A 14,169-nucleotide genomic window follows, 5' to 3' on the forward strand; every position below is an offset into this window, starting at 1 on the left:
GGTAGGGGCTTTACAAAAAGTCTTGTGCTGAAACTAAATTGAATAACTATTCAATAGTTATCTAGTTTAACTGATCTCTCTTTCTTAAGCAGAGTAGACAATCTCAGTTGTTTGACTTTTACTTTTTTTCCTAATGAATTGCCCGAGAAATTGTATATTTAAATTGTAAACAGTACCCATTCTAAAGAGTGAATCAGATTTCTAGGCCCTACCCCACAAAATGTGGGGACAAATCTCTCAACATTTTAATCAATACACTTTTAGGAAAGTAAAATAAAAATACTGGCTGGGAACAGCAGATAGTATAATCTAAACTATCAACAATAATCAATATCCTACTTTAAAAATCTCTAAGTGAAATAAAAATGATCCTGCAACATAACAAGAGTAATGATTTTGTTTTATTTTAATCACACTTTATTGCCATGTTACACTCACCTTCTGTAGCAAACTGCTCCAAATGTTTCAGGGTAATTTCTTTGTATTTTGAAGTCTCAGCCAGTCGATCATAAATTACAGTGTCCTGGAAAATAAACAGATGGCAATTAATTAAGCTTAATTAAGCCTTATGAGTTTAATGAAGTTGATGCTGGCAACATTATTAGTAGCAAAGCAGTATAAAAACAACCAATCACTTTTAGCATTAATATGAAAGCATGAAATATTTTTCCTAAATATATATATTTAATGATATATTTCCTAAATAAGGTTCTAAAGCTATATTTTTCCATGTTTCTTCTTACTGAATAAATCCCTAATTACTCTAATATTAAAAATCTCATATTCTAACAATACCTCACAACTCCCACATGCTGCAAGATCTACCCCCATTCCTGAAGGTTTGGTAGAACGCTGCAGGGTGTTCACAGGTGTGACAAAGAAGGGTCCAGCAGTCAGTGAAGTTTTGGAAAATGCTGGACTGAACAAAGCTAAAGAGCTTGCCCTGCTGCAACACTTCTAAGAGTCTTTAAAATGCTAGTGTATATGGTGGATCTCTAAAAGGGCAAATTGCTATATGTCCTAATCTCTTTTGATCATGGAATGTTTTAGGGGTTAGAGCATCTTTCTTTACACAATGATACAGAGGAAAAGACTGAGAAACACTGAGCTAAATCCACTGCAAAGGCCAGTTGGGTATACTAGAAAAGAACCCGAGCAAAACTGTGTTATTTCTGACTGAATCACTCAAGACTTTAAGATTTGATTTACTTAATCTGTAAAATGCAATTACAGGGTTATCCTGAAAGTCCTTTTCAACTTTTGCTTTAGGTACCACTTATGTTCATCCAGTTTTTCCTCTCTTTATAAAGTGCCTATTGATCCTTTAGTTATTCTTTTGCTTTGGCTTAATGTCTTAAGAATTTTAGTGTTCAGCCTTCATGGTTTTATTAGACCAGGAAAAAATAAATCGTTTACCTGCAATTACTTTCTCAGTGGTATTACCCACTTTTTTGGTCCCCAGTCTCAAGGCTGCAATTTGGAAGCAGACTAATGGAATATGATTTAGAACCCAGGAGAGCAATAGAACATAGTGACCTCAGAACAGATGGAATAATCCAGGTCCCAATTATGAATTTCTTTTCATTTTTCAGTGGCAGAATGGGAAGGGGGCGGGGCAAAGCAAAAGGAAATGATAATTTCCCCTCATGTCTCCCTGAGAATATGAGGTATAACTTATGAACTCTACTTTTTCCGGAGGCTAATGAAATTTTTAATAAAATTAAAATGAGCCATTACAAAACTATAAAAATCTTTAAAAAATTTTTCTAAAATCTTGTAAACAAAAGTGATAACTGAAAAGGTCAGGAAGATTACATTCTGCAATGTATCCAAACATTCTAATGGAAGAAACTGATGTTCAGAATAGGAGAAATTAATTTTCTACTTTTATTTACGGTATCAGGAGAAACAGTGGCCTTCTGCATTAAACATAAGGTATGTTTTTACAATGAAAATCACAATTGGGTGTGCTTACATGTGAAAAATGAGAATAAAGACATGTAGACACTTTTCCACTCATAGTAATACTCACGTGTTCAGAGGGCTACATCAACTATTTGGTCCATTGTTAGGAACCGAAAAAGGTTTCTTTGCAAGAACTAAAGCATGTGCATCCCCCCACTGCCACCCCCGGAATAGACTTAGAACCTAGTGAGGCTACTTTTATGAAAAACCCTAATTGGATTTAGTTATCTAGTGTTGTGGCCCTTGGCAACATAAAAATAGAAAATAATGGTGAGGGGATATTGTTGGAAAGGCACAGCATAAATTATAGTCACTTACGTAAAGAGCCTAGGGCTTCAAGGAGAGTCAAAATCCATGGTTAGCAATTCATCTTAGGTGAATTTTTGTGAAAAACTTATTTTCCTACTTATCTTTCAGACTGACGTTTAAACACTGCTCTGTCTTTATCACCTACGGTGCCTTGTAGGTGTTCAATAAACATTTGTTAAATGAATAAAATGCCTGATGTGATCCTCAATCATCCCAACATTTCACTTGAATGGCATGCTACATATAATATTGCCAAATAAACAAGGACTGCACAGTAAAATTCAAGAGTCAACAAAAAAAAGGTAGCTGTGAAAAAAAGGAGGTCTTACATAGTTCCTTATCCAAGCATGCAATTTATACTGAAGTAATCTAGATAATCTTGCTATAAATTAGCCAGTTATCATCCAGGAATCTGATCTTGCTGTCAGGTTAACCAATGACACAAGAGTGACCTGCAGCATAAAGCTTGGTCCCCTGTGAACTGAAATGTTTGCTAAAAGCATTAGACACACCCATATTTAAAGACAGACAAACATTTTCTGTGTTTATATGTGTTATTCAGAATCCTCTATCCTTTGCCTCTGATGTGGTGGCGAACTGCTAAAAATAACTACTTTCAGATGTGGTCTTCTATGTATTATGGCACTAAGTGTATTTAAAGGACACTTAATTTGAAATTTCCAAACATTCCTTCAGTCACTTTAAAGTCTCTAAGGCATTAAGTTTATTTGCCAAGTTTCTAATTGCCTATAGTATATAAGTCTTGGAGTAGAATTTTTATTTTTCTTGAACAAACTAAATTTTTTATTTATGTAAATATAGCTTTTCCTAAATGGGCTACTATTACAGATGTAATTTTTTCCCTTTTTTATCACTTGAAAATTAACAAAGCCAGAAATCTTCATTGTAGAATATCTGGGAAGAAGCAGAAAGACAAACAGATGTACACACACATACACACACACAGTCACCCTCTCTTTGTGCTGTATTCTAGATGAACTCTTCAATACTATTTTCCAATTCTGTAACAGCACCCCCATCCCTTCAACGGTGTCTAATCGAGTTTGTTCCATTGAGTGGGTTTTTTTTTTAAACATGTTTACAATTTCTAATTTATTTTACATAGATTCCCACTTTTATTTCCTGATGTTTTACTATTTCAAAACAGTTGTAATTTCTGTATCATGTTGAGCTGTAAATATTCTTTGTCAGACTGGTCTATACAACTGATTTAATCTGGAGTGAATTCATGTTCCAGTTGTTTACGTTGCTTTTTATTTTTCTTGCCATGAGTTTCCTCATGTGTCTCTGACCTATGTTCTCGCTATCTCCCTTTCTGCCTGCATCCCAATCTAGTGGTTTTATAGTTGCCTCTTCTTTGCTTCCTATTTAGAACCCAGACTTCAGTAGTGAGCTGAAAAATACTAAAGGTATTGCTAATTCAATACTCAGTCAGAATCTGTTTCTACATCTCTAGCCCCACAGCTGCCTTCCCCGAGAAAGGCTGGCATGCGTTTCCCTCAGACTCTTCTCATGACTGGGAAATCTTGCCAATGTCTTAGGTTTCAAAGCAGGGAGACTGGTTCCTGTCTACATTTTACTTAATGTAGGAGTTACTTCTATTGCTCCACAATAGCCAAACTCCCAGCTACTGCTTCAATTTTGAACCCAGAGCCTGAGACCCCCACAACAACCAGCTCATTCAATGTGTTGCTTTGATTTTCTATTCTTATTTTGGTCTACAAAGACATTTATGTCCTTTTTGAGCTTGGCTTTACCTTTCTATTTTCTCTTCATACTATATCCATCATTGCCATGATTTTGGAATAGAGGAGATACATCAAAGTATGAACATATTATGCTACCTTAACTGAAAACTATTATCATATTGCTTCCTAATTTTACTACTTAAGTTTTCTGTGGCATTTGTCATTTAATTATTTACCCTTCCATGGAATCAACAGACCCCCAAGACTCTACTAATTGCAAGCTCCCTTCTTGGATCTTATACTTTTCACCTTTAGACCGCTCCTCTTTTTATGAAAAAAAATTTTATTTTGAGATAATTTTAAACTCCAATATACCCCCACACGAATATCTGGATTCACCAACTTTTAATGTATTGCCATGTTTGCTATATCATTCATTCTGTCTACCTACCTGTTTATCTACCTAGATTAGGTAGATCTACCTAGAGCAGACTGCATACATCCTGCTCCTTTAACACGCAATACTTCCATGCATATGACCTAAGAACAAGGATATTCACTTACGTAACCACATTAAGTGTAGTTACCAAGTTCAAGAAATTTAACATGGCCATAAAGCATATGGTTTATATTCCATTGTTTCTGATTGTCCCAATAATGTCCTTTTGGGCATTTTCTTCTCCATTACTTGATCCAGTCCAGGATCATGTATCACATTGTCATCCCTCTTTAGTCTCTCTCTCTCTTTTTTAAAATTTTGATAACATATATACAACCTAAAATTTCCCATGTCAACCACTCCCAATTCAATAGGATTAATCACATTCATTATGTTCTGCTACCATCACCAACATCCATAACCCAAACTTTCCCATAACCCCAAACAGAAACCCTATACCCATATGTTTTAATTTCCCATTCCCCTTCCCCTGCCCCTGGCAAACTATACTTTACTTTCTGTCTCTATGAATTCACATATTCTAGGTACTTCATAAAGTGGAATTACACTATATCTGTCCCTCTGTGTCTGGCCTATTTGGGTAATCATGGACACACTTAGCAGCTGTTTCCCAGCCCCTGACTAACACCTACTTTCCCCTCTTGTTGTCTGCATGCAGGTGCTTGGTATGCTTTCAATCTTGATGCTTTGCCTGCAGGTGTTAGGTTTGTTTCCATTTTGCAAGCTTCTGCAAGCAGCCCAGGGGAAGATGTTAAATCTCAAAGAGCTGCAGCTGCCTGCCAGGGCATAAAGGTTGCTTGATGAATGTTTTTTTGCTCACTGCCAGGGACTCCTCACTCTGAGGTGTATAAAAGCGCAACACTTGCATGGCACAAGTGTCCCTTATCTCTGACATAAAGTGGGGTATATGGAGCTGCCGTCCAGACCTGAGCAGTTGGCCTCCCTGGGGAACTGGCTACAGTGAGACCTCTTCTCCTGTTCTTTTGGACCCTTTGTTCTGTGTAAATAATAAAGAAGTCATTTGCTGAAAGTCTCTGTGTGCCTGGGCCTATATTCCCATGATGCACTGTATAAGATCTCTCTCTATACTGTTCACTAAACGTGATGTCTCCAAGGCTCAACTATGCTGCAACACGTGTATCAGAACCTCACTCCCTCTCATGGCCAAAATATACTCAACTGCATGGACATACTGCATTCTGCCCATCCACTCGCTCACCAATGGACACCCAGGCTGCCTCAATCCTTTGGATATCATGAATAATGCTGCTATGAACATTGGGGTGCAAATATCTGCTGAAGTCCCTGCTTTCAACTCCCCTGGGTGTACATTCATAAGTGGGATCATGGGGTAACACTGCAGCAATATGGTTACCTCCCAAAGAACCACCAAACTTCCCCCCACAGTGGCTGCACCAGTCCACATTTCCATCAAAGCTGTTGGATTTTAAGCATGGGAGTAAAATTTCAACCCTAGTTTTGTCACATTGGGATTCATAATTTTTCCTTAATTTTTCTAATTTTAGAAACTCAAAATTATTTATTAGTTGTTTTATTTTGCAACTTCTTTTATATTTGTTATAGGTTAATAAATCTTCTCCCAAATATCAAACTTAGAAGAGTGGTCTACAACTTTTTACCTTTACTTCTTTAATACCTTATCCCTTTCTAGTCTGGCTTCAGGCTTTGCCTTTGAAATTGCTCCTTTATTAGCCCTCTTCTCTTTTCATGTAGTATCTTCTTTATACTAGATCCTATCAAACCCTTGCTTTTACTTTCAAGCTACACTTTTTAGCTCCTACATATGTATGTGAACCCCAGGTTTCTTCCCCCTGAAATTCAGTTATCTCTGCCTTGGTGGTCCAGAGGTAACTCCCAGCTCTCTAAGTGGCATGAATTGATCTACTCAGTCAGCCAAGCAAGGTTCTGGTAGTAATCCTTGATAATCTTTTTTCCTCATCACCCACATGCAATCAAATACTAAGTCCTATATCTCACTCCTCTCAACTTCTTGCAACCATCTAGGTTCAGATCCTAATTGACTCCTGCCTGGACTATAGTCAATAGCCTCAACTGACAGTTCTGTATTCATCTCTTTTCAGCTCTAAACCATCTTCTTAAGTGGCATCAGAATGATCATGAAAAAGAAAATACAAGTTCTTGAGTCTGGAAAAAAAAAAAGCATGAACTATTACACAGCCACCTTTCATCCTACTATTCTGTTATTATGTCCTCCCAAGCTACAAATAGTTCTCGAACGTTCCATGCTGTGTGTGTGTGTGTGTGTGTGTGTGTGTGTGTGTGTGTGTGTGTGTGTGTGTGGTTAGCTACATAGTGTTTTACATGTTTATGCAATTTTATTACCTAACCACATTCCATAGCCCATTTGGCACTGGGGGGAAACAATGTAATAAACAAGTTAATATATGCAAACCATCCCCATAGTTATTCAAAAAGGAGGTTAAATGCTTTTATTTTTTGTTCAATGCCTCAACAAAGTTTCTAGGTAGAAGACTACTAAAAACTAACAGAAAGGATGTGAGCTGGTTGCAGTAAACTGGACATATATCATCTATATAAAACGAGAGTTCTTAAAGGCTCTTTTTATTCCCTTATCACTGAATGTTACAGTTTGCAAAGACTGTTTACTTTTTATGTTTTATAAAAAGGATTCACATTGGGATGTGGAAAATCTATACACTATCCCTTAACATAGTCTCTTAATAGTCTCTTTACATATATTTCCCTGACTCATCTTAAGCTCCTGACAAATCTTGGGACTTACTTATCTTTGTATCTCCAAAACCCTGTTCAAAATCTGGTAGATAAAATGTACACAGAAAACATTAGATGTTTGAATCAATCAGGATATACAACCAAGGGAATTCTAAAACTAAATTCTTGCAACATCATGAAATAACTCTACCAAAAGTCTTTAAAGCCAAGGCTTTCAAAAATTTTATCTCAAGTTTTTAAAATCAAGGCATCAAAAAACATTTCAATAGAAATTTTTAAAAATTGGCTTTATATTTTTAGTAAACTCAGTTTCCAAGTTTACATGTATAAAGCAAGGTTACTGATGCAATTCAAAATTGGGAAGTTCCAACTGGGAAGTTCATAAACCAGGTTCCCAGAAAAGACTATTTAACAAGAAAATTTATCTTAATAACAAACAAACAAAAAGGCCCTGGTCAATGGATTTCTCATTTGTCCATGATTTTAAACATCTTTTATTAGGAAAATTCCATTAGAATGACATATTACTATTTCTGTCAATACCACCTGCCAATATACAAATGCCAACTAATTGTTAAAAATTCAGTTACGGCTTATGGTTGATCAAGATGGTAGCATAAGCAGGGGTGTTGGGCTTCCCCACCTCCATGGTTGCTGATGTGCTCACAGACATAGGGGACTGGTGGTTTGATGGGTTCAGCCCTCTACCATGGGACTTGCCCTTGGGAAGACGGTTGCTGCAAAGGAGAGTCTAGGCCTCCCTATAATTGTGCCTAAGAGCCTCCTCCCGAATGCCTCTTTGTTGCTCAGATGTGGCCCTCTCTCTCTAGCTAAGCCAACTTGGCAGGTGAAATCACTGCCCTCCCCACTACGTGGGATCAGACACCCAGGGAAGTGAATCTCCCTGGCAACGTGGAATATGACTCCCGGGGAGGAATGTAGACCCGGCATCGTGGGATGGAGAACATCTTCTTGACCAAAAGGGGGATGTGAAAGGAAATGAAATAAGCTTCAGTGGCAGAGAGATTCCAAAACGAGCCGAGAGTTCACTCTGGTGGGCACTCTTACGCACACTTTAGACAACCCTTTTTAGGTTCTAAAGAATTGGGGTAGCTGGTGGTGGATACCTGAAACTATTAAACTACAACCCAGAACCCATGAATCTCGAAGACAGTTGTATAAAAATGTAGCTTATGAGGGGTGACAGTGGGATTGGGAATGCCATAAGGACCAAACTCCACTTTGTCTAGTTTATGGATGGATGTGTAGAAAAGTAGGGGAAGCAAACAAACAGACAAAGGTACCCAGTATTCTTTTTTACTTCAATTGCTCTTTTTCACTCTAATTATTATTCTTGTTATTTTTGTGTGTGTGCTACTGAAGGTGTCAGGGATTGATTTAGGTGATGAATGTACAACTATGTAATGGTACTGTAAACAATCGAAAGTACAATTTGTTTTGTATGACTGCGTGGTATGTGAATATATCTCAATAAAATGATGATTAAAAAAAAAAAAAAAAAAAAAAGAAAGGAAATGAAATAAGCTTCAGTGGCAGAGAGATTTCAAAAGGAGCCGAGAGGTCACTCTGGTGGGCACTCTTATGCACAATATAGACAACCCTTTTTAGGTTCTAATGAATTGGGGTAGCTGGTGGTGGATACCTGAAACTATCCCACTACAACCCAGAACCCATGAATCTTGAAGGCGATTGTATAAAAATGTAGCTTATGAGGGGTGACAATGCTATTGGGAAAGCCATATGGACCACACTCCCCTTTGTCCAGTGTATGGATGAATGAGTAGAAAAATGGGGGAAGGAAACAAACAAACAAACAAACAGACAAAGGCACCCAGTGTTCTTTTTTACTTTAATTGCTCTTTTTCACTTTAATTATTATTCTTGTTATTTTTGTGTGTGTGGTAATGAAGGTGTCAGGGATTGATTTTGGTGATGAATGCACAACTATGTAATGGTACTGTGAACAATCGAATGTACACTTTGTTTTGTATGACTGTGTGGTATGTGAATATATCTCAATAAAATTGAATTTAAAAAAAAAAAGATGGCAGCATAAGGCTCTCTGAGGTGCCATTGCCTGACAGAATCATTGAACAGCTAGTAAAAACTGGCAGAGCCATATTCCTCAAAACTCCAGAAAACAGTTGGTTGCAGTAACTGGGTGAGTGCCAAATCAAGAAACACAGCTTTAAAACTGGTAGGAGAAGCTCATGGCACCCTTGCTGTCCCCTCCTTCATACCTTGCCTGGCACTGTGTGAAGCAAGCTGCCTACACTCCCATAGTGGGTCCTGACCCTCTTCTGGAAGGAACAGAGTAACCCCTGTGCACATACCAGGATGCCTGTATGCTAATCTACTGGGTGGCAGCCTGAAAGACTGAACCAATACATTCCTCTCTGGCTCACCATCCCAGAACTTGTCCTACAGAGAGAAGCAGAGGACAGTTAAAGCAGTGTAAGAAACAATTAAGTCAAAGTGGCCTGGGGCAAAGGATTACCTCCTTTAAGACAGTCAACAGAGCACCCAGATTTGAGGAATTCTATTTCATAGGAAGTAGAAGAGGCACTGGAATTCCTGTAAATGGGGGAATTCCTAAGGCCACAAGGAAGCAGGCACAAGCCCAAGACAAAACACAGTCTCAGAAAACAAAGGACTCTGCCTTTCACTTTCACCTGGGAGCTTGATCTTCTTGAGAGGAGGGTTAATCTCCGAAAGAAAGCACCAGCCAATGCAGAACCAATTTGCAAAGACTGTGAAATGTGTTTTTTGCATTGATTCCTTTGTTTTTATTGGCTCTTGGCACTAAAGAAAATCTCTGTCATATCACTGGCTAGATACCAACTTAAGAAAGAGATGGCTCAGAGACTAAATCCCAGAGTTAACATGTTAAATATTAAAGTGTACAGTGTGCAACAAAAGGTTACAAGACAAACAAAGAAGCAGGAAATGATTCTCATCCAAAAGTAAGATAAAAATCCAGAAGCCATCAATGAAGACCAGACTTTGGACATATTAGACAAAGACTTTAACAAAATGATTTTCAATATGTTCAAGGAGATAAAGTAAAACTGGGAGAAAGAACTAAAGGGTATCAGGAAAGCAATGAATGAACAATATGAGAATCTAAATAAAGAGCTAGACTTATGAGGGGTGACAATGGGATTGGGAAAGCCATAAGGACCAAACACCACTTTGTCTAGTTTATGGATGGATGTGTAGAAAAGTAGGGGAAGGAAACAAACAGACAAAGGTACCCAGTGTTCTTTTTTACTTCAATTGCTCTTTTTCACTCTAATTATTATTCTTGTTATTTTTGTGTGTGTGCTAATGAAGGTGTCAGGGATTGATTTAGGTGATGAATGTACAACTATGTAATGGTACTGTAAACAATCAAAAGTACAATTTGTTTTGTATGACTGCGTGGTATGTGAATATATCTCAATAAAATGATGATTAAAAAAAAAAAAAAATAAATAAATAAATAAATAAAGAGCTAGAAATGTTGAGAAAGGAACAAATCTGTTGGGAGAGATTAAGACATTCCCAGATAAACAAAAGCTGCAACAGTTAGTCACCATTAGACCTGCTCTACAACCAATGCTAAAAGGAGTTCTTTAGACTGAAAGGAAAGAACACTAGGCATAGACTGAGGAGGTATAAAGAAATAAGGACCTCCAGAAAAGGTTCTAAAATGCAAATGCATAAAAAGTAATGATAAATCTACTGTTTTGGATATAAAATGTGTAAAGAGGTGTAAAATGTGTAAAGACATTTGTACAACAAAAAGGTGGGGGGCAGAGATATAGGAACAGTGGATGCGAATACTATTCAAGTTAAGCTGGTATCAAATCAAACATGATGTTTTAGATTTAAGGTGTTAAATTTAAGCCCCACGGTAAATACAAAGAAAATATCTGAAAAATATATACAGAAGGAAATCAGAAAGGACTCAAAATGATACACTACAAAAAAACAAATAAATATGAAAGAAGGCATTAATGGAAGAATTGAAGACAAAAAAGTATGATACTTTCAAAGCAAATAGCAAAACCACAGAAGAAATTCTTGTGTTATCAGTAGTGACTTTAAATTAAATAGATTAAATCATCTTGTGAAAAGGCAGAGGCCAGCAGCAGAATGGAAAAAAAAGCACAACCCAACAATATGGGTCTTTTTAAAATCAGGGATGCATGTATGTTAAGAGTGAAAGGATGGAGAAAAATATACCATGCAAACAGTAACCAAAAGAGAACTAGAAAAGCTATACTAATATCAGATAAAACAGACTTTGTCAATAACTGATGTAAGGATTAAAGAAGGTCACTATATACTGATAAAGGGGTCAATTCAACAGGAAGACATAATAATTAAAATATATGCTCACTTTATGGCAGAACCCTACAATATATGGAGCAAATATTGACAGATTTCTCCTACTACATTAATAGCGGGAGACTTCAATACACCATTTTCAATAATTGATAAAACATCTAGACAGAAAATCAGTACGGAAACTTCAATAATACCATAAACCAACTAGACCACACAGACATATATGGAACACTTCATCCAACAGCAGCAGAAAAGAAATCAAAGAAGCCTTAAACAAATGGAAGGACATTCCATGTTCATGGACTAGAAGACTAAATATTGTTAAGACGTCAATTCTACTCAAAGCAATTTATGAAGCTGAGGATTCATACAAAACTTTTTACAAAGGTATAGTCATCAAAACATCATGATACTGGCACAAGGACAGACTTATAGACCAAGGGATTCAGAGTACAGAAATAAACCTTCACATCTATGGCAAATTGAATTTGGAAAAGGGGCCATATGCAAGACAAATAATAATCACTACACAAAGAAATTATTGCAGTACTTTTGATCCTTTTTTATTTCTATGGTCTTTAGAAAATTATTCTCAAACTGGTGTAGATAACTACTTTCTAATATAATTTAAAATATTTACTGCATTTCAATGTTTTCTAACATAGTTTATATAATGTAAGCCTCAAATATTATATGTCAATGGGGAAAAAATAGTCTCTCCAACAAATGATGCTGGGAAAACCGATCTCCAAAGCAAAAGAATGAAGGGGGACCCCACCTTATACTATTTACAAAATTTAACTCAAAATGGATCAAAGACCTAAATATAAGAACCCAAACTATAAAACTCCTAGAAGAAAACATTGGGAAGCATCTTCAGGACTTTGCGTTAGGCAATAGTTTCTTGGACTTTACACCGAAAGTATGAGCCACAAAAGAAAAAATACATAAATGAGACCTCATCAAAATTTAAAATTTTTGTGCAAAGGACTTTGTCAAGAAAGTAAAAAGATGACATTCACAATAGGAGAAAATACTTGGAAACGACATGTCTGATAAAGGTTTAATATCCAGTATTCATAAAGAAATCCCATAATGCAACACAAAAAGGCAAACATCCCAATTTTAAAATGGGCAAAAGAACAGATATTACTCCAAGAAGATATATGAATGACTAATAATCACACGAAAAGATGCTCAACACCATTGGACATTAAGGAAATGCAAATTAAAACCACAATGAGATAATGTTTCATATCCATTAGAATGTATACTATTAAAAAACGGAAAAATAACAAGTATTAGAGAGGATGTAGAGAAATAGGAACACTCATTCATTGTTGGTGAGAATGTAAAATGGCAGTTCTTCAGAAAGTTAAAATTACAATTACCATATGACCTGGCAATCCTACGTCTAGCTATATGCCCCAAAGAACTGAAAACAGGGACTTGAACAGACATTTTCACACTGATATTCAGAGCAGCATTATTATTCGTTACGAAAAGATAGAAGCAACCCAACTGTCCATCAACAGATGAATGGATAAACAAAATGTGGTATATACATACAATGGAATATTATTCAGCTGTAAAAAGTAATGAAGTTCTGAAGACATCACATTGAGTAAAATAAGCCAGACACAAAAGGACAAATATTGTATAAACTCATTGATTAAAATATTGAGAATAAGTGAATACACAGAGTCACAAACTCGAATAGAGGTTACGAGGGGCCAGTGGCTGGCGAATGGGGAGTAAATGCTTAATAGATACAGAGTTTCTGTTTGGGGTGATGAAAAAGTTTTGGATGGTGGAAATAGTAGCACAACATGGTGAATGTAATTAACACCATAGAATTATATAAGGGAAATTTTAGGTTACATATTTGTTACTAGAATAAAAATTAAAAAAAAAATAAGGCAGTAGCTTTCTCAAAAAAATTCTGTTATAATTAAAGCAGTGCAAGACAAATAATAATCACTACACAAAGAAATTATTGCAGTACTTTTGATCCTTTTTTTATTTCTATGGTCTTTAGAAAATTATTCTCAAACTGGTGCAGATAACTACTTTCTAATATAATTTAAAATATTTACTGCATTTCAATGTTTTCTAACATAGTTTATATAATGTAAGCCTCAATATTATATATCAAAAATTGTATTACAAAAATAATGTAGGCCAAACTTTTTCACAGCACCAAATTCACCCAGAAGGAATTCCACATTTCACCAAAAGCAGCTGAACTCTGTTACTATAAAACACCAACAGAAGTGGATGTCAGCAACTTCATGCTAAACACCTGGGATACATTTCCATAGCAGAATGGTAACAGATACATTAAAAATAACCATAAATCAAAACTGTAAAAGACAAAAGTAAAAACTTACAGCTCCTTTGCAGTAAAGTCGTAACTTCCCGGATGGAGTACGAACAATCACTGACATTCGTTTTCTAGAGCTGAAAGAAAGAGATTTTCTATAATGTGTCATCATACTGGGAATGTGCATATATATGTTTGCCATGCCTCACATATTTTAATACACTCAGTGAAAAAATAAATTTGAGCAAATTATGAGTCCTATTCTTCTCACAAACTATCCACTCAATGTATAGTGGACATCTTTGAATGTTATA

The 14,169-nt window shown here is 36.2% G+C and overlaps 1 protein-coding gene across 5 annotated transcripts in view; it reads right to left on the bottom strand.

The window, feature by feature from the left end:
- ATP8A1 (ATPase phospholipid transporting 8A1) overlaps positions 1 to 14,169 on the bottom strand; it is a 254,190-nt gene that overhangs the window by 116,487 nt on the left and 123,534 nt on the right. For all 5 annotated transcript variants that reach the window (XM_037829701.1, XM_037829703.1, XM_037829702.1 and 2 more), the window contains 2 exons: positions 13,923 to 13,992; positions 439 to 523 (listed from right to left, as the gene is read on the bottom strand). In XM_037829701.1, the coding sequence (XP_037685629.1) occupies positions 439 to 523; positions 13,923 to 13,992 (155 nt within the window). The remainder of the gene's footprint in view (positions 1 to 438; positions 524 to 13,922; positions 13,993 to 14,169) is intronic.

The sequence above is a fragment of the Choloepus didactylus genome, chromosome 3 (assembly GCF_015220235.1).
Source record: "Choloepus didactylus isolate mChoDid1 chromosome 3, mChoDid1.pri, whole genome shotgun sequence".
In the NCBI taxonomy this organism is placed as follows: Eukaryota; Metazoa; Chordata; class Mammalia; order Pilosa; family Megalonychidae; genus Choloepus; species Choloepus didactylus.